The sequence below is a fragment of the Peromyscus maniculatus genome, chromosome 1, assembly GCF_049852395.1.
Source record: "Peromyscus maniculatus bairdii isolate BWxNUB_F1_BW_parent chromosome 1, HU_Pman_BW_mat_3.1, whole genome shotgun sequence".
Taxonomy (NCBI): domain Eukaryota; kingdom Metazoa; phylum Chordata; class Mammalia; order Rodentia; family Cricetidae; genus Peromyscus; species Peromyscus maniculatus.
This window is the reverse complement of record NC_134852.1, coordinates 151,637,261-151,657,005: the sequence shown is the minus strand read 5'-3', so window position 1 is coordinate 151,657,005 and position 19,745 is coordinate 151,637,261. Positions and strand designations below refer to the sequence as shown.

Here is a 19,745-nt window from a genome sequence, read left to right as displayed (position 1 = left end):
AAACACTCATACACATGGAATACTAGCCATCAGCTGGCTAAGGTGGCTGGGCTTGTGTTGAACCTGGGTACGTTAGGAACAGGCCTTGACTGCTGCTTCATGGCCAGAGTCACATGTCTGGTGGGACCGAACCAGAGGGAAGTGAAGAGCCCTGTCACCATCTGCTCCTGGGTACAGCGCAGCAGATATGATGACAGCTTTGATGAATGTGATGGCCCCAGCAGCTGGTCCCTGAGCTCTTGTGAAATGGTGAATTCTAAACTAGAACTCAGATCCTTTGAGGACCGGCCTTGTTAGCAACTCAGTAGGTATGAACTCAAAATCCTACAAGGAAGGCTCTACACAGGGATCCTTGAATGTACAGAGTGGGAGGGGAGGGACACAGGTCAACAGTTGGCTTCCTTTTTAACTGCAGAAAGTGCGAATTTTCTTGAGCGATGGGCTGAAACACTAACACCTAAACACACCAGCTGGCGTTAAAATGAGTTTGCATTCCCTGGGCCCGTACTGTCTGAAAGAACACTCCCATGCCATCGAAGTTTTATTTGCAAGTAGTCCTGTTGATCACGGCGTAGGAAATGGAGGTTCAGATGGCAAACAATGCTGCATGTGAGTGGAAAGACCGTGTTGGGACCCTTTCCATTTGGGGTGTGTGGACTAGGACAAGCTGAGAAGCCTCACTGAGGGGCTTTCGGGACAGAGTGCGGCATTAACACAGCTGGAGGGGGCCGAAGGCTGCCAGCTTTCACATTTTATTTGGAATTTTAAAAGAAATCAAATTTAGCCTAGCTGAAGCAAGTCATTACAGGATTTTGTGTGTATGTGTGCCAGTTTTAACAATGAGAGATTTTCATGTGTGTGTCTGTAATTAGATCGGCAGAGACTAACCAGGGCAGAGAAGAGGATGCCCTTGCCTGTCAAGGGCACTGTGTCCAGCAGAAGCCAAGCTGGCTGAGTAGCCTCGGGGTCTTCTATCAACCACTGCATCCAAGAGCCCTTGCTCACTTGCTGAGCAGTTCAAAGTTTCAGGTGCAGGAGTGGCCCCGGTGAAGGCCCATCTGCTCAGACTCTGATGAGGGAGGGCTGTCCTTGCCCTCTCCGGAATGAACTTAACATCCACTAGAGTAAGACAGTCCCAGAGCAGGAGCATGCTCCTCCACTCTTGTCTTCCTGGCTGCTGACCAGATGCCAGTGCTCATCTCTGAGTCCCCCACGAAGCTCCTGTCTATACAACAGTGGGACAACCTGGAACTGTTGGCCTCAGCCTCGGGGAGGAGCCGTCCTTATGGCTGGGTGGTGATTCAGTTAGTGCTTACACCTGCCCAGGGGATAGAAAGGCACAGACAAGAGGCGAGGTGTGGTGGTGGTGCACATCTTTAATCCCAGCCGGGAATGAGTTGAAGGCAAGCCTGGGCTACATAGCAAGTTCAGGCCAGACAGGCTACCATAGTTAGAATACTTGGCTTTCTCCCACACAGCCAGATCAGCCAGCCATGGCCCTTTCCAGGGACTTGCTCTTACTTCCAATTAGATGCTGTTAATCCAACCCCTTGGTCTGTGTCTGCTGGCAGTCCTGCTTCTGATGAATCTTGCGCATTTGCGGCTTTCCTCTTATTTCAGTTGCTTTGTCTGGGAAACAACACACCTATCCTGTGCTCACTTGAGGCCTCCTTGCCCCACACACCCCCACCCCGCCTCCTTAGGAGATGCTAAGTGGTGCCAAGGGAGGATGCTCAAGACTCCTTTTTCATGGCCAGCACCTGCAGTGACCAACCATTGTAGGAACAACCTCTAGGCTTCTATCCATTCAGGGTGAATGTCCACCTGGCCATTCATCCATCCGTCTGTGAGAGCCTCTAGCCTGGCCTACATGGTGTAAGTTGGGTGGTTCCGTTTCAGCCAGCACACAGCTGTCCTGCTTGCAATTTGTAGGCTTCAGGCATGTGTGTGGACCAGGCTCTGGGGGGTTCTTCAGGCATGTGTGTGGACCAGGCTCTGGCGGGTTCTTCAGGCATGTGTGTGGACCAGGCTCTGGCGGGTTCTTCAGGCATGTGTGTGGACCAGGCTCTGGCGGGTTCTTCAGGCATGTGTGTGGACCAGGCTCTGGCGGGTTCTTCAGGCATGTGTGTAGACCAGGCTCTGGGGGGTTCTTCAGGCATGTGTGTAGACCAGGCTCTGGCGGGTTCTTCCGATGCCCAGGTGCCAGCCACTGCTTCCTCTCATCCTCTGTGTAACCCCTCGAGGTCAAGCCTGCAGAAGTAGAGCTGCTGCCTTAAAGGGACAGGCCACGGTGCTGGAAAAGGAGTCTTTGGAATTCTGCCTGCTTGTGTCTCAAAGGAAGACTGTCCTCTACCCAAGTCTGACCCCATAGTACACGTCTTACATACTGCAGGTGCTCAGAGAGGGGAACAGGGTCCCTTTTGTGTTCTCTGAGGACAGTTGGAAGTGCTCCTCCTGAGATTCACCATGCTACCTGCAGCTTGAGAGGTGCCCCTGCAGGCATGTTCCTGACCGATAGACACTGACAGTGGAAATCACCCTGAGAATCAATGCACAGGCCCAAGATTCCAGATATTGAACACTCATCTATGCCTTATCTTCTCTGCCTAGCTCACGTGTATCCAGCATTGACGATGTATCCATCAGACAGAGCTTAGATGGGACACAGTTGTGGACAATCATCCCAGTACTGCTGCTTTCTCACCCAGGTCTATGGATAGTCAGAGAAACCCATAGTGCACAGCTGTGGCTGTTGGCTGTAATCCATCTTTTCTTTTCTTTCTTTTTTTTTTTTTAAGATTTGTTTTTTAAAAAAAAAAAGCCGGTTGGTGGTGGCACACGCCTTTAATCCCAGCACTCAGGAGGCAGAGGCAGGCGGATCTCTGTGAGTTCGAGGCCAGCCTGGTCTACAGAGGGAGATCCAGGAAAGGCACAAAGCTACACAGAGAAACCCTGTCTCGAAAAAACAAAACAAAACAAAAAGGTTTGTTTATTTACTTTGTATACAGTGTTCTGCCTTCATGTCAGGAGAGGGCACCAGATCTAATTACAGATGGTTGTGAGCCATCATTTGGTTGCTGGGAATTGAACTCAGGACCCTTGGGAGAGCAGCCAGTGCTCCTAACCTGAGCTATCTCTCCAGCTCGGCTATCGTCTGTCTCATAAGACCAACAATCTCTAGACACTCCTTTCTGGGCCTGGGGGCCAAGCACCGTGAAGACTGGTCCTCAGTGTCTCATTCACACTCACCCCCACTTGGTGGCATGGGGGCTCTTACACAAGTGCACACACACCTTTCTTTCTTGATTGCTGGCCTAGGCTGGTCCAGAACTCGCAGCCCCCAGCATCTACCTCCCCAGGGCTGGGACTGGCTGTCTGTGTCTTCTATGCTTCTAATAGACTAGGAAAATGAGACTGTGGCAGCAGCTACATGTCTGTCTTCTACACGTTTCCCCTGCAACTTCACCAGCAAGCACAGACACAGAGGAAGCACAAGCGCTTGACTGCTCAAGATGGATCGGATTTAGCGGACGGTCTATAAACTGCTAGTGAAGGAGGCAGGATGAGGGTGGAGGAGAGGTACTTCACTGCATCTTTGCTTCCCTTGTCCCACCGAGGGGGGTCGTTCAGAAACAGGAGAGGCCAGATGGACCTGCACTGGGTGCTGTGAACGGATGTATCTGAGGATCTGCGCAGAAACGAGGCTGATCAGAGGTCCGAGGGGCACGTGAAGACTGGAACTGGAGAGGAATGGCTTCACGTTCTCTGGGCCATCGTCTCTGGGCGTAGTTCTCAGTTGTAAGATCTTGGGGGCATGCTGTGAGAAATCAAGATCCTTACTTCATAATAAGAGTACAGGAAAGCTGGGCAGTGGTGACGCACGCCTTTAATCCCAGCACTTGGGAGGCAGAGCCAGGCAGATCTCCGAGTTCGAGGCCAGCCTGGCGTACAGAGTGAGATCCAGGACAGGCACCAAAACTACACAGAGAAACCCTGTCTTGTGGGGGGGAAGAGTACAGGAGAGTCAGAATGAATGAAGAGTGACACGTTCTGTTGTTGTTTTGGTCTTGTAAAGTCAGGCCTCAGCCTGGACAAAAGGCAAAATGGCCTGCATGCAGATTTGCTGCAAAATGGTGTTTATTCTAGTCCCTGGTCACGTTTCTCTGCTCCCTGGACTTCTTAGCTGGGCCCTACACGGAGATGCACTCTAGTGTCCAGTGTTGCCCCCTTCCCAGATCCTCACCCTGTTGGTTCAGGATACAAAGCCTTATCTAGTGTATGTCCTGGGGCTCAAGATTCCCCCTTTTGGATCCGTGGACTCAGTCACACAGCAGACTGCCCGTGACTTTTCAACCCTAGGATGAACTGAGAGCCCAGACATGCAGGCGACAGCTGCCAGCTAGGGAGGACGGGGCCTAGCGTCCCCTGCTTATCTGTGAGTCTCTGCTGAGCTCAGTGCATCTCACACTGAAAACAGACTGTAATGACTTATTTCTTTTTTTTTTTTTTTTTTTTTTTTTTTTTGGTTTTTCGAGACAGGGTTTCTCTGCGTAGCTTTGCGCCTTTCCTGGAGCTCACTTGGTAGCCCAGGCTGGCCTCGAACTCACAGAGATCCACCTGGCTCTGCCTCCCAAGTGCTGGGATTAAAGGCGTGAGCCACCACCGCCCGGCGTATGACTTATTTCTTAAGAGAGGTGAGATTAAATAAAGGCGCTTGCTGGGGTTGGGGATTTAGCTCAGTGGTAGAGCACTTGCCTAGCAAGCACAAGGCCCTGGGTTTGGTCCTCAGCACTGAAAAAAAAAAAAAAAAAAGGCGCTTGCTGCCAAATCTGATGACCTGGGTTTGATCCCTAGAACCCACACGGTAGAAGGAGAGAACCAACTCTTACAAGTTGTTCTCTGACCTCCACATATGTACCATGTCATATATGCTCAAATACACACATAAAAATAAATGTAATAGAGGACTGAATGTCTTCAAGGAAGAAGTCGAGAACAAAAACAGGTGGATTTCTGAGTTTGAGGCAAGCCTGGTCTATAAAATGAGTTTCAGGCTAGCTACACCTAGTTGTTTAGGGACAAGGCATTGAACCACCCCAAACATGTGCAGCTCCCAAGTTCAAGTTAGACTTTAAAGGTCATTTGCAGAACCAATGGCAAGTACATTATTGAGATTATTCTTTGAGCGATTTCAGGATTAATGAACATTTTATAGGTAATCTTTTATCTTATTGCTTGGATCTTTTGTGAGGAATTGCATCATTACCTGTGATGTGCAGTTTGTATAATTTCAAAATGAGTGACTCCTAGAGTAGTGGGTGGCGTAGCTGCTTGTTGTACATATTCCTGCCACACTGTAAGTTGACACTGAACCTGGCCTGGGTGCTGTGCCCATGGACCGTTCACTGGCCCTTCTGAGACACAGGGCCTCAGCACCCATTCTTTCTGAGGCAGAGGCCAAGGACTCGTGCCTGTTAGCAGTTGTTATGAAGCTGCTGGGGCCGTGATGCCCTCAGACTCCAGCCTCATATCTGGGCCTGCTCTTTGGACCACATGTCCCCCTGTGAGTCCCGTGGCCTCTGCACTGAGATCACTGTGGTGACCTTCTGCTGAGGCCCATTCATGGAAAGTCACTCCCCGGTTCGGAGGCTTTCCGTAGCCTTCTAGGAAGCTCAGAAAGGGCTTTTTCAGGTCACTCTGGCAGCACAGATGGGTGTCCCTGGAGTGTGTGCACCTCTGCTGGCATGGAGAAAGGTGGTTTCTGATCAAAAAAAAAAAAAGATGATCTTGGGGTCATCTTCCATTTTTTCAGAAAAGCTGCCGAATTAGTACAGAGGGTCCCTGTGACCATCACAGGCTGTCCTCCAAGAGCGTGTTAGTCATAGCCCCCTTGTCCTGCCTCTGATCACAACTGCCAGCTCCACAGTGACTTTCATTGTCACTGCCTTTTTTGTTGTTTATGCTCAGGGCTGTCTGGGGCACACAAGCTACCCCAGCGCGAGGAGGGAGGGGTGTCTCCCCCAGCTGCGTAGGCCTGGCTGCTCTCCTGTTCTCTGAAGAGTCTGGCAGCTCATCTGGACTGTTGAGGCGGGCTCTTCTCACAGTGGAACTGACAGGTGGCTTCCGTAAGAGGAACGTGTTCTATCTTACCACATCCCTGTGTTCAGTGCCGTCCTTGCAGCCTGGACCGGGGCGTCTGCCATTGTCTGCTCTGCTCTCTCTGCAGACTGGGTCACTGAGCAAGTTCACTTGGGGCTCTCCCAAACAGAGTAGTATAGACTCTTCAGACCCATAGACTCTTCAGACTCCCACACTGCTCATCTATCTGGCCACGCATTTCCAGCAGGGTGAATGCGCTGAAGTTTTGAGATCTCTGGCTGTGGCCTGTGCTGTCTTCTTAGCTTCCGTGTGTCTGGATCCTCACCCCTCCCTGCTGGTGCCTTCCTAGACTCTGACCTACCAACTCTGTCTACGTGGTTATGGACTTTTTTTTTTTTTTCAGTATTTAGTCATTCAAGGTGGAGGCAGGGTTTGGAATCTTGGTTCAGTGCTAGTGAGTTCAGCTGAGTCACCCAGGATCTGCAGTTCATACTTTCTAAAGGGAATGAGGTAGCTGACGTTTCGCAGGTGGGAAGGTGGTCACAGTGAAGATCACAGAAGAAAGCTGACATTCAGAACAGGAGTCTACAGGTAACTGTTGTGTTTCCAGCAAACCCACAAAAACTATGGTCAAGCTGGCCTGGGTAGCGTTGTGAGCACAGCAGTCACATCTGTATATTGTGTATGTTGGTCACAGCAGGCTGCTGCCCATTGCCCCAGCAGCATAGATCCCTCCATCCTGTGTGACCCAGCAACACACACGGGCACCCTTCCCAACCCTGTAGCCCAGTCTCAGGTTTTCTGGTTCCTTCCATCCTGGAAAGTGTTTGTTGATAGCAATCTTGCAGTTGTCAAATGCCGTACATAATCACTTACTCCACGAAAATCAGTCATCGAGAGGTTGTGTGCAGCACCTCAGTGCATTAACCGTCCTCCCCTAATGTAGCTTAAAAAAATACACCAAACGTCAGGCGATCAGTGCTGCTTCAGTGAAATGACTCTGAACAGCAGCGGGAGAAGCCTTGGCCACCACTGGGGTACTAGGACCCAGACTCCGTAGTTGATAGACTCGAGGCCGCTCCGAGACCCTGATGTGCCCCATGCTGGCGCGGCTGCATGTTTACGGGCTGGGCCCTCACGTACGCAGGAAGTGTGTCCAGGCTTGAGAACTTCCCCCGACCAGGCTTTCTGTACCCACATGGCTGAAAGGGAGTCTCCTTGGCGTTCCGACACTGACGTTCTGGCACATGGTTCAGGGCAAACTCAGATAAAGGGGGAGGCCAGTTCTGGACAACCGAAGAGCACTGGGACGGACATGTTCCATAAGGCTGTGCCCGGTGTTCCTTTAGCCCCGGGTTCCTGCCCCAGAGCCTGGCACCTGCTATGACACTGACATGCTCTTGTCCTTCCTGCAGCAGTCCTGTGTCAACTGCGGCCGGGAGGCCATGAGCGAGTGTACCGGATGCCACAAGGTCAACTACTGCTCCACATTCTGCCAGCGCAAGGTACCGTGCCTGCTTACATGCCTGCATTGCCTCAGCCTTTTCTTCCCGTCCAGTGTCCTGTCCAGGGGCCTAGACAGGTGGACTCGCTCCAGGTCCCTATGGGCCAGAAGGGTGGCTTCAGGGCTGTGGGCTGTCTAGAAGGTCTCGGGCAGAGGCTGCCTGGAGCTGCCTGCTGGACAGACACTCTGCAGAAGGCCAAAGTCTCCTCACCTACCCGTACACCTTGTTGGGACTGGGACTATACCTTCCCCTTCTGCAGGCTTGCAACTGGATCTGTGGGATGAGAAGGCATGTGTGTATCTGTGTGCCCATGGTGAGACATGCTGCACTGGTAGAGAGTCAGTGTTCTGAGGGTGCCTCATCATGTTCTATCCCAGCAGGCCTCACAGAGCATTGTAAGAATCGTGGTTCACGGTGGCTTTGTTTATATTATTTAACCATTGGCTCTGAGAACATTAAAGAGAGTTTTTCCTTTTTTTCTTTGAGACGGGCTTTCATGTATTTCAGGCTGGCCTAGAACTCCACATGTAGTCAAGAATGACCTTAAATTAGGTAGGCATTCTACCCCTTGAGACACATCTCCAGTCCCAGCCCCAGTCACCTGGAGTCTGTGGCACTGGTTCTGGGGATGCCGAGGGGCAGCCTTAGGCCCTTGGGTGGGTCTAGGTGTGTGAATAGGGAAGCAGACCTGTCTCAGACACGCTCAGTAGTCACTGCAGGTTCAAGCTGTGTCGGCAGACAGAACCTTCCACAAGGCCTGGCGCCTTGCCGAAACTTGGCAGGCTAACAAAATGTGGATATGGGAAGATAGTCATGAAGGGCAGCTTATGAAGTGGACATGTGTTCCCCACCCTGACGTCCACAAGGAAAATGTGATGTTCTTACCCTAGTGGCGAGCACACAGGAGCCAATGCCTCTAGGGTTTAAAGGGAAGCTATGGCCTATGTTCTCCGGTCATCTTTGTAGCTGCACTTGTCTCCAGGATGCCAGAGATTTGGGGAGCAAAATCAGAAGTTCATCTTCTGAAGTCTACTAACAAGCTTATGCACTGGGAAAAGTTCAGCCAAGTTGTTCCACTGCTACTTGGGGATGCTGGGACATGAGCCAGGGCCACTGGAAGAGAGATCATAGTGTACAGGTAACCAAGGAGCCTCACTGTAGCACAGATTCTAAATGGTCTTATTAGTAAAGACCCGGAGTCAGATATCAGAGTAAATGCTGAAAAATCAGAGAACAGCCAGCCTCAAGTTCTTACTTCTACAAAATCCTTGGCCGAAAGGGTGCCTGACCTCCTGCCTCCACACAGCCATATCACTTCCTGTCTCCACGTCCCTAGTGCTGAGATTAAAGCATGAGATCCCCAGTGCTGGGATCAAAGGTGTGAGCCACCACTGCCTGGCTCTGTGTAGCCCAGGGCGGCCTTGAACTCACAGAGATCTGTTTGTCTCTGCCTCTGCCTCCCAAGTGCTGGGATTAAAGGTGTGTGCCACCACTGCCTGGCCTCTATGGCTAGCTAGTCGCTTAGCTGCGCACTCTGATCTTCAGGCAAGCTTTATTTGTTAGATCACAAAACATCACCACACCTCACTCCCAGCCGGAAGCTTCCGGAAGTGCTGGCACAGGCTCAATAGAGAACTTGCCTCAGTGCGGGCTTCTGTCTCAGCCCTCACTTCGTGTTCTGGGAGCTTTGATTTTTGGAACAGTATGGAAGAGAGATTCCACTTCTTGGAGCCGCCATGCTAAGTCAGCCCGCTCCCCCTTTCTTTCGTTCTTTTTTTTTTTTTTTTTTTCTTTTTCTTTTTTTTTTTTTTTTTGGAGAGAGGGTTTCTCTGTTAACAGCTCTGGCTGGCTGTCCTGGAGCTCTCTTTATAGACCAGGCTAGCCTTGAACCCACAGAAATCGGCCCGCCTCTGACTTCCGAGTGCTGGGATTTCAGCCCCTTTTTGATGTCCTGCGTCAATAAAGACAAATGCTCCAGCTTTCTTTTTTCTTTTCTTTTGTTTTGTTTTGGGTAGGACAGCACTTCTCTGTGTAGCCCTGCAGAAATCCACCTGCCTCTGCCTCCCGAGAGCTAGGATAAAGGCGTGTGCAACTTCTTCATTTGAAATGATATAAAATGAAGGTAGGGAACTGGAGAGATGGCTCAGTGGTTAAGAGTGCTCTGTTGCAGAAAACCTGGGTTCAATTTCTAGCACCCACGTGATGACTCACAACCATCTTAATTCCAATACCAGGGCATCTGACACCCTCTTCTGCCCTCTATGAACACCAGGCACAAACATAGTACACAGACATCTGTGCAGGCAAAACACCCATACACATAAAATAAGAATAATAAATAAATCTTTTGTTGTTGTTGTTGTTTATTTGTTTTTGAGGCAGGGTTTCTCTATGTAGCTTTGGAGCCTATCCTGGAACTCGATCTGTAGACCAGGCTGGCCTCAAACTCATAGAGATCCGCCTGGTTCTGCCTCCTGAGTACTGGGATTAAAGGCATGTGCCACCGCCGCCCAGCAATAAATCTTTTTTTAAAAAGTGAATGTCCGTATCCATAATGTCCATATCCATAATTCTCATATTGGCTTCAAAGGGAACACTAGCAGGGATCTGAAGAAACAGGAGCCAGAGGCCACTTTGAAGAAGTGGTAACTTGTGAAGAAGGTAACTTCCTCACCTATTTCAACTAGGCACCTGAAAAGTTGGCTATTTTTGGCTTTCTTGTGTGCTAGATAACAATCATAGCCTGTTTTGTTTTAACTTACACAGTGTTTATTTTTTTCAAACCCCATGTGAGCTGTATGTCAGGACATCTTGGGTTTTTTTTGTTTTTCCGAGACAGGGTTTCTCTGTGTAGCTTTGCGCCTTTCCTGGAACTCACTTGGTAGCCTAGGCTGGCCTCGAACTCACAGAGATCCACCTGGCTCTGCCTCCTGAGTGCTGGGATTAAAGGCGTGCACCACCATGGCCAGCTTGTTTTTTCTTTTTTGACACAAGGTTTCCTATGTATCCCAGGCTGGCCTTTAACTTGTGACCCTTCTTGCCATAGCATCCCAAGTGCTGAGGGATTCCATCCCTAGACTGACAGCTTAACTTTCGAAAAGCAGTGCTAAAGTTTTAGTTATGCTGGGCTTGGCATACACAGGAGAGAGTGTGTGGAAATCTGCAGATTGTGCACAAGAGTGTGCAGGAGCCGCAGGGTATCCTGAAGTATCAGCTGAGGGTTAGGAATGGCTTGTGCCCTCAACACACACATGCTGCATGCACATTGCCCACATGACATGACCTGTCTCCAGGAACTCTAGAGTGAAGGTGTGTCTTTCCCACCATAGTGCCAGGCTTTTTTGCTCCAGTGCTATAGAGAATCTGGAATGTCCATACAGAAAGGCTTCTCTGAAAAAGTTTGGTCAAGCTTTAGCACCTGCTTTCTTGGTCAGAGCTGAGCATTTTCAAACAATGAAGTAGTTTTTGTTGTTGTTGTTGGGTTTTTTGTTTGTTTGTTTGTTTAGTTTTCGAGAGAGAGTTTCTCTGTGTGAAAGTCCTAACTGTCCTGGACCAGGCTGGCCGCGAACTCACTGAGATCTGCCTGCCTCTGCCTCCCAAGTGCTGGGATTAAAGTTGTACACCACCACCACCCGGCCTCAAACAATGACGTTTGAAAGAATAGTATTTGTTTGTTGTATTTGTTTGTTGTTTTTGTTTGTTTGTTTGTTTTATTCAGAATTTGAAGTTTCAAGAATCAGTCTTGCTGGGTGGTGGTGGCACATGCCTTTATTCCTTCCCAACAATCAGGAGGCAGAGGCAGATATCTGTGAGTTCAAGGCTAGCCTGGTCTACAAAGCAAGTTCCAGGACATTCAGGACTGTTACACAGAGAAAAGAAACCCTGTCTCGATAAACCCAAAAAAAAAAAAAAAAAAGAATCAGTCTTGGATATTTGCCCAAAGCCCTGGATGGAGACCTGCTTGCTGCTTCAGGTGGACACTGGCATGTGCCTTGGGCTTGCTTATCCATGAATGACCCCTTCATTCACCTCACAGAAGAAAGCATCTAGAATTCCCTGGGGAACTGGCCAGGGTCCACAGCTCCAAGGCACTCTGCCAGTTCATACCAGTTACGGATAACGGTGTCTAGTTATGGGGAACAGTGTCTAGTTATGGGGAACAGTGTCTAGTTGTGTAGTGGCTGCCAGGGTCTGGTGGCTGTCTGGGCCTGATGCACACACACAGTTTGCTCACCCACACTGCTACAGCTATGGGATTTTATTACTTGGGACAATTTTTTGTTATGAACATAAGGCAGGCCTTTCCTGAGATGACCTCTCACCTTCAGGATGTGCTTGTTTCTGCTCTCGTGTGTGTGTGTGTGTGTGTGTGTGTGTGTGTGTGTGTGTGTGTGTGTGTGTGTATACAGATATTATCATCTTCACTGTTATGAATACCATGGTGGGTGGCAATATCACATATAAATTTATTTGTTTGTTTATACTGTTAGCCTAGGCTGGTCTGGAACTTGTGGCTATTCTCATGTTTCAGCCTCCCACGTGCTGAGATTACACGCATGAACCACTGTGTCCAACTTTTCATTTAAATCCTAACAGCAGCAGGGTATGGTGGCCCACACCTTTAATCTTAGCACTGGGGAGACAGAGGCAGGAGGATCTCTATGAGTTTGAGGCTAGCCTGCTCTACATGGTGAGTTCCAGGATAGCCAGAGCCTAATAATAGAGAGATCCTGTCTCCAAACAAAACAATTCTAACAACAACCAGTACATGGATGCGTAAACATTCCGTCTTGTTATCCTCATGCATCTGAACGTTCCCTCACTCTGACAGCTCACAGCCACCTCATGGTGAAGTCCAGGGCCCATCCACAGGTGATATGTTGCTCTGTACCACAGTGGGTCCCTGTGGTCCTTCCTGCTAACATGGGTGTCCTACCTTCCAGGACTGGAAAGACCATCAGCACGTCTGTGGCCAGTCAACATCTGTCACTGTCCAGGCTGATGAAGTCCACGTGGAAGAAAGTGTAATAGAAAAAGTTGCTGTTTGAGCCAAGCCTCTCCCTGCTCTGCTGCGAGGCCATCACAGGCTCAGGCCCTCTGGTGACTATGGGGGCTGCTGAGAAGCGAGGCCGTGGGAAACTTGCCGGACAAGTTACTAACAAACAGACTCTGCCCTTTGAAAGGAACTCCTGCCAGAGACCAAGGAATGCTGGTGGGTTCAGAACGGGGCCCCTGCCACAGCCCAGGGCCTCTGGCCTATTGTGGTGCTCTTTCATCCCTGGATCACGAGTGTCCCGTTACCCGTGGGGGTGCCCTACGCCACGTGTACATATCTGTTTTATCTGTTAATAAAGTTGTAAATAAAGCCCCCATCCCCGGCCTGGATGGTGCCATTACAAAGCCCGCTTTATATTCCAATGGCCAGAGGGTTTCTGCCATGCCCTGATTGTATGAGTGTGAGCTGTGCACTCCCGTGTCCTGCTGTGGTGATACAGGCCTGCAGCAATCCTCTTCTTGGTCTACCTTCACGGCCTTCACAGCCAAGGACGTCTCAACCTGTCTTTCTCTAGTGGAAGTGGTTTCAGGAGAACCTGAGGCCTCTTAGCAAGGTTTGCCTCCATATCCTCTCAGCTCTGCTGTGTCCAGGCAGTGCCATGAGCAGCTGAAGGACTCCCATGAATCTCCAGGGCATCATGTTTGATGCACATTGAAATGTCTGGCCTATGACCAGGGCTTCTGCATGCACAGGCCTGGTTGTTGCCTTGTTTTTCTCCACTCTCTCTTCTCATCACCCAGGGCCATCCTAGACACCGTCCCTGGGAGCAGGTAAGGGAGTGGAGACCTTTGGGGGAGACTCATACTTAGTACTGGACTTGGCTGATTTGGGAATGAGACCTGGTGTCCCTACTGACAAAGAACAGTTAGAGAAGCATATTCTGGAAGCTTCTAATTTTTCAGAAATGCCCTCCTGAGTTAAGACCCCAACTCATAACAGGGGCCTGAGGCTCCCCCGCACCATGTAGGGGATATGCAGACTTAGCTAGGGTCTAGAGGAGAGCCCTCAGGTTTAGGATGAACGTAGAGACTTACCAATTCTTACACCAACTTCTAAAACAGTTCCTGTGAGATACACACCAGCTTTACACCTTGGTGTGTGTAAGAATATCAACCCTATCCCCTGCCCTGAACCAAGAATGGTTCCCCCTCCTACCAGAAGGCCCTTTCTGTACCCAGCAGATCCCTGAGGTCCCTCAGTGTGAACTACCAGGGATAGTTGAGGGTGGGACATGTATATAAATAAGGAGATCCCAATTCTCTGGGGTCCCCACCTTTTCCCCAAGGCTTATCAGTGAGCCAGGCACACCTGGAGGCCTCAGGCCTGAGGTCCTTCCCATTGAGTAAGGTCTTCATGACCACCCTGTTTATTTCTGCCGAAATCAAGCCTGGGCCTTGCCCTTCTTTCCCGGAAGTACTTTCTGGTGGCGGAGTAGCTCTCAGCTGTAACCAGCCACCAAGGCCATGCAGAGTAGGCTGAGGCTACACAGCACAGCTCAGTTTGCACACTGACAAGAAAATGGCCAGTCACTGCTAACCACAGGACAGCCCGCAGGGGGCAGCCAGGATGTCTCCCCCCCAAGGAGTGGCCCTGTGTGAAGGTCCCAGAACACCAAGATGGTTTTGAGAGGGTGACCGTTCAAGAGCAGTGGAATTGATTCAATTTATTCTTTCCCTTTCCTCTAAGGAAGAAACTCAAAGGGTCTCAGGACACGGGCACTTAGGGTTCAGTTCCCCAAGCTGCATCAAGCTTCCAGTGACTTCTGCCCCACTCACATGAGTTCAGCCGTACATTTTTATCTGCAGAACTTTCCAGTGGGAGTCAGCAAAGGGCAGGCACATTTGGTATCCTAGGGTCTCGAGGGGTAAAACTTAAGGGAGCCCCAATTCCACTAATGTTAGACAGTGTGTGGACAAATATGAACCCATGACTCCATTGACACACACACCCCCCCCCCAGGAGTTGGCTAGTCCTGAGACATCAACAGAGGCCAGCAGGGAGCATTGAGCCGCCAGAGTCCAGTGAGGCCATAGCACCCTTGGTCCTGGGGATTTAATTGCTCCTTACCCAAAAAGGACTATTTTAACTGCTGTAGATCTCATAGCTTGTCATTTCTCAATCCTGAGAACAGAGTATGACACTTTGTGCCTGTTGCTGTTGGTGTGGAACCCCAATCTAAGAACCCCCTCAGCAGTCCTGACTTACATCTCTCCCATGACAGGAGGGGGTAGTGTTAGGGTGAGCCGTCCCTGCCAGGAGTCATCTCTTGATGGGATGGGCCCTGGCCAAAGAGCGCAGGAACTGCTTGGGTCCCTCAGTCCCGCCTTGAACCCTGCTGCTGGACATCCATGGGGTCAAGATGGCCTGTGTGGGCCTGAGTGGGAGGGCACCTTAGTGAAACGGGGAGATTTGGGTATCTCCTGGTGAGAGGCTGGCAGGAAGCTATGTACTCAAGAAAACTCCCAAAATGGTGCTCCTTCCCCTTCAATAACAGCAGAGCCCTCCCTGCCTAGCTCTCCAAGGAGCAAGAGCTGCCCTGGACAGGATCCAGGACCCAGCGGCCGCCCGGGAACTTCCTCCAGCTCCTCTCCCAGCTAGTCACTTGGTCACTTTACATGTTGAGGTTAAACTAAGCCAACTGAAGTTCCTCCGCGTCTCCTGGGACCGAAGAGACCGGAAGCCGCCTAGAACTGAGCCGGCAACATCCTCAAAGGCAGGAGTTAGGCGGTCCCAACATCCAGGCAAAACCAAAACAAAACAAAGCCCCTCCTCTTTTCCTTGCTCCTCCCCGACCCCCAGCCTTCGTAAATGATTAGGAAATAATTAGTTTAATCAGACGAATGAGCGTCAGCGTACTCCGCACACAGGCTTGGATCTGCTTGACCTCAGGACACCAGTGACCTTTTCAGCAGCGGAGACAGAGAGACTTGCGGAAGACCCTGCGGAACTCGGCGTTGAAGACGGTGTAGATGATGGGGTTGAGGGCACTGTTGACATAGCCTAGCCAGGTGACGGCACTGACCAGGCGAGGGGGCACGAGACAAGCCGGACACAGCGCCCGCGTGATGTGCACCACGAAGAAAGGCGTCCAACACATCAGGAAGGCCCCTGGGGGTGGGCGGCGTGAGCCTGTACTCTTGCACGCGAGGTCCCTCACCCGGGACTCCCCACCCACCTCTCACCCTTTCAATCTAGACCTCTCCCACCTCCCGCCTCGCGGAGCCCGGGAGCCCTCCACCTGGGACCCCTCTCTACAACCCCAGGGCAGGAACCCACCGACTACCACGGGCAGGACTCTCATGGCCTTGCGCTCCCTTCCCGTGATCTTGGCGCCCCTCGTTCTGCGGGAAGGCGGCGCTGGCGCTGGCGCTGGCGGGAGCCCTGCATCGGGGAGCGGACACTCCGGGCGGCAGAGTCCCTGAGAGGGATCTGGCTCAGGCCGGCTGGAGCCGCTGGGGCTCTGCAGGAGGCTGGGTGAGGGGGGCAGACAGTCTGGGAAGAAGGGGCCCGGAGCACTGTCGGACACCGGCGGGCCGGGGCCGCTGGGTCGGCGCGGTGCGCGGCTGTGCAGCTTGGCGTGCCGGGCTGCCTCCCAGCGCCGCAGGCCGCGGAAAGTGGCCCAGTAAAGCAGTAGCATGAGCGGACAGGGCAGGAAGAAGGAGCAAACGGACGAGTAGACCACGTAGTCGCGGTCCTCCAGGCGGCACACGGCTGGATCGCGGCCGGGCACATCGTTGAGGCCGCACAGCACCGGCGCAGCCACCGCGGCGGACAGCAACCATGTGGCAGCGATGAGCAGCAGCTGGCGCTGGCCCTGACGGTTGTAGTGCAGCGGCACCGTCACAGCCACGAACCTAGAGGGACACAGGCATGGTGAAGGCGCCGAGTTGGGCAGGTGACTGGGAGGTGGGGGTGGGAGGGGGGCCGTCTGGGATACCCACCTGTCCACGCTGATGGCGCACAGGTTGAAGATGGAGGCAGTGCATAACATGACGTCCATGGCCATGAGGGTGTCACAGAGGCGGGGGCTCAGCAGCCACACGCCACCCTGGACCTAGGCACGCAGAGGTTGCCGAAAAGAAGCACAAGACCTGATCTTTCAGCCGCTGACTTTCTGACCCCCCATTCTTGTTGGGGGCGGGGAGAGGCAATGGGTGTGTATTAGAGGGGATTGGGGGGCATACAAGCCCAATGTGATCCTGAGACAGTGGGGGACGCTTGTGTTGGAGGAGACAGAGGGGGCAGACAGACCTGCCTCTTGACTCAGGTCTCCTTTGCTTAGGTGAGAAGCTTGGGGCAGACCCAGGGGGGATTGATACCATCTGCTGGGGGGGAGGAGCCCTTAGGGGTATAGGCCTGACCCTCTGCCCACTAAACACAAATCCTACCCACCTCCAAGACTCAGCTACGAGTTATCCTGCCTGCTTCAACTGTCACTGCTGTGGGACTTTGGATGGGTCCCTTCACTTGCTGGACGGTATACACATGACAATTGTTCTGAGGACAGATGTGTTCTAAAAGTACAAAGACTTCATAGGGCTCTCTGTGAATCTGCATAGTGTGTTCTTCTTCAAGGGCAAAGGAGCATACAGCCATCTCAACGCACCCATCCCCAAATCCCTTCATACTGATTTGGGACGATTAGGAGCTTAAGAATCATCACAGTGACGTCAGTCCCTCGGGGAGGACCTGGGGTCAATCGTGGCTGCTGGCCTCTGCCCTAGCTCCAGACTTCAGTGTCTCCTTAGAAATCCCATGCAGCCCATCCCCCCATCCCCCAGTCCAGGCCACTATGTCCCCATTCCTGTCCTAAGCAGCTTTTCTCTGGCCAAACCTCGTACAGAGAGAAGAGTTGGCACCACAGCAGACACACCTAAGAACCAGACCTGGTCTGGGATGACTCTGTCCCGGAGTCTCCAAAAGGTTCTGACTATCCTGCCCAGGTCTCTCTGACTACACCCTTCTCTGCTCCAAGCTCCTGGCAGTTGAGTGGCTACAGACTTTGGGCTTCTTCCACAGGATGAGCTGGCACAGGCTGGCAAGTCTGTCTGTCTGTCTGTCTGTCTGTCTCTCTCTGGGGTGGGGTGTCCCCAAAAGGCAGTGGTCGTCGGCAGAGATGTGTGTCTGCACACTTGCCTGTCGGTCTAGCTGGCTTTTGGCAGGGGTTAGGGGTACAGTATTTCTGGAGTGGGACCAGAGACTTCAATGGGAAAGACAGTATCTGAGATCCTTGGTTCCAGGGACACAAGCCCTCTCTGGGTCAGCAGATCACAGAGGATAGGAAGGGATCCAGAGAATGGTAGGGTGACCGACAGACGCAAAACTGGCGCTGGATTCTGGAAAGCGGGAGACGGTGAGCAGTCAGGAGTGAGGAGACCTGGAGTCCCTGCAAACGCCCTGGCTCAAGGTTGCTGAAGGTCCAAGCGGCCGAACCGCTCTGGGGCCGGGGGCAGGGGGAGGGGAGGAGGGGCGGAGGGGAGCGGAGCAAAGGCACCGAGCTCATGGAGGCTCACCTCGGAGTAGACAAAGAGAGGCAGCACTAGTATTGCGAGGAGGAGGTCAGCGGCCGCCAGGCTCAAGATGAAGTAGTTGGTGGGTGTCTGCAGAGTGCGCTCGGAGGCCACGCTCACGCACACGAGCGAGTTCCCCGCCAACACCATGCTGATGAGCAGCACACCCCCCACCAGCGCCGCCGCGCCCGCGCCCCCAAGCCCGGCGTCAGTCCCCAGGGTCTCTGGCCCACGCCCGGCCAACAGCCCCCCGTCGTGGACCGCGTGGTCGTTCCCCATGGCGCGACAGCTGAATGAGCTCCGGCTGGGTGCTGAGCCCTGGGATTTGCAGTCAGGAGCTGCACGGAGTCCCGCCCCCAGAACTCCCAGCCCCGCCCCGTCCCGGCTTGGATTTCTGCACTCGAGGAAACTGGCCGAGGAAGGAATGCTTGATTTCAACAGAGAATTGAATGAAGTGACTGGCAAAAACAGGCCCAGCAGCGGCTGGTGTTTTGTGTGATCCGGGCTAATCTGTGCTTCGAAAAACCTACGCGGAGGGCAGGTTGGCAGGACCGGACTCACCAGAGCCAGCCAACCGGCCAGGAGATGCTTAGGACCTTTCAGGTCACCAAATGACCTGTTGGGAGCACCTCTCCAAAAGTCTTGGAGAACATGGCAGAATCTATACTCCTGCATTGGTTCAGTGTCCTTCCAAGTAGGAAGACAGCAGTTCTGGATTCTGCAACAGGCTATGGGCGCCTCATCTCTTTCTCCGACGGTTCTGGGACTGCCCCCTTACCCTTAGGTTTAGCAATACCACTCTCCATCGGACACTCACACATGGACCGATGTGCATGCAGCAACGCTTCCGACCCAGGCCGTGGCTGACCCTACATTTCTTTCTAGCTCTCTTCCCAAGTCTCTGGTGTTGCCATCTCCATCAGTCACTGGACCACGGTCAAAACCACACAAGGCCACCTCCCAGGCCAGACTAACTTTTTCTTTTCTTTTCTTCCTCTTTCTTTCTTTCTTTCTTTCTTTCTTTCTTTCTTTCTTTCTTTCTTTCTTTCTTTCTTTCTTTCTTTCTTTCTTTCTTTCTTTCTTGTGTGTATGTGGTGTGTGTATGTGTGTGTGTGTGTGTGTGTGTGTGTGTGTGTGTGTGTGTGTTTGAGGCAGGGTTTCTCTGTGTAGCCCTGGCTGTCATAGAACTCACTCTGTAGACCAGGTTACCACCAAACTCAGAGATCCTCCAGTCTCTGCTTTGGCCTCCAGAGTGCTGGAATTAGGTGGGCCACCACACCTAGTTTAGCCTTAACCCTTAACCATCCTCGGTGGACAGCTGAGTGGTTGCCCCATTTCCCACTTTTAGGACCCACTTGACCCAACTTCCTTGCCTTTGAGATTGTGTGGACCACCGGCTACCTGTGACATCTGACAAGGAATATCTGAGCTAAGAATGCTCTCACACCGGGCTCTCTCGCTCTCTCCTCTTCCCCCAGCCACATCTGGAGGCCACACTTTTCACCCTGTGCCAGCATTGGACTACAGGAACCTAGGCTGGAACAGGGCAGCACAGGCAGGGATGGCAGTATAGAA

General features: G+C 52.1%; 2 protein-coding genes across 6 annotated transcripts in view; one reads left to right on the top strand and one right to left on the bottom strand.

Moving 5' to 3' along the window:
- Nucleotides 1-12,982, top strand: part of Deaf1 (DEAF1 transcription factor) — a 31,507-nt gene extending 18,525 nt beyond the window's left edge. For all 5 annotated transcript variants that reach the window (XM_006977219.4, XM_042286014.2, XM_076563778.1 and 2 more), the window contains 2 exons: nucleotides 7,515-7,604; nucleotides 12,548-12,982. In XM_006977219.4, the coding sequence (XP_006977281.2) occupies nucleotides 7,515-7,604; nucleotides 12,548-12,652 (195 nt within the window). In that variant the 3' untranslated portion in view covers nucleotides 12,653-12,982. The remainder of the gene's footprint in view (nucleotides 1-7,514; nucleotides 7,605-12,547) is intronic.
- A 2,490-nt stretch (nucleotides 12,983-15,472) lies between these two features.
- On the bottom strand, nucleotides 15,473-18,449 carry Drd4 (dopamine receptor D4). The gene is made up of 4 exons (XM_006977217.3): nucleotides 18,174-18,449; nucleotides 16,602-16,714; nucleotides 15,937-16,514; nucleotides 15,473-15,768 (listed from the first exon to the last, which is right to left on the bottom strand). The coding sequence occupies exons 1-4, from the start codon at nucleotides 18,447-18,449 to the stop codon at nucleotides 15,566-15,568; spliced, it is 1,170 nt and encodes a 389-aa protein (XP_006977279.2). The 3' UTR covers nucleotides 15,473-15,565.
- Nucleotides 18,450-19,745: the final 1,296 nt, after the last annotated feature.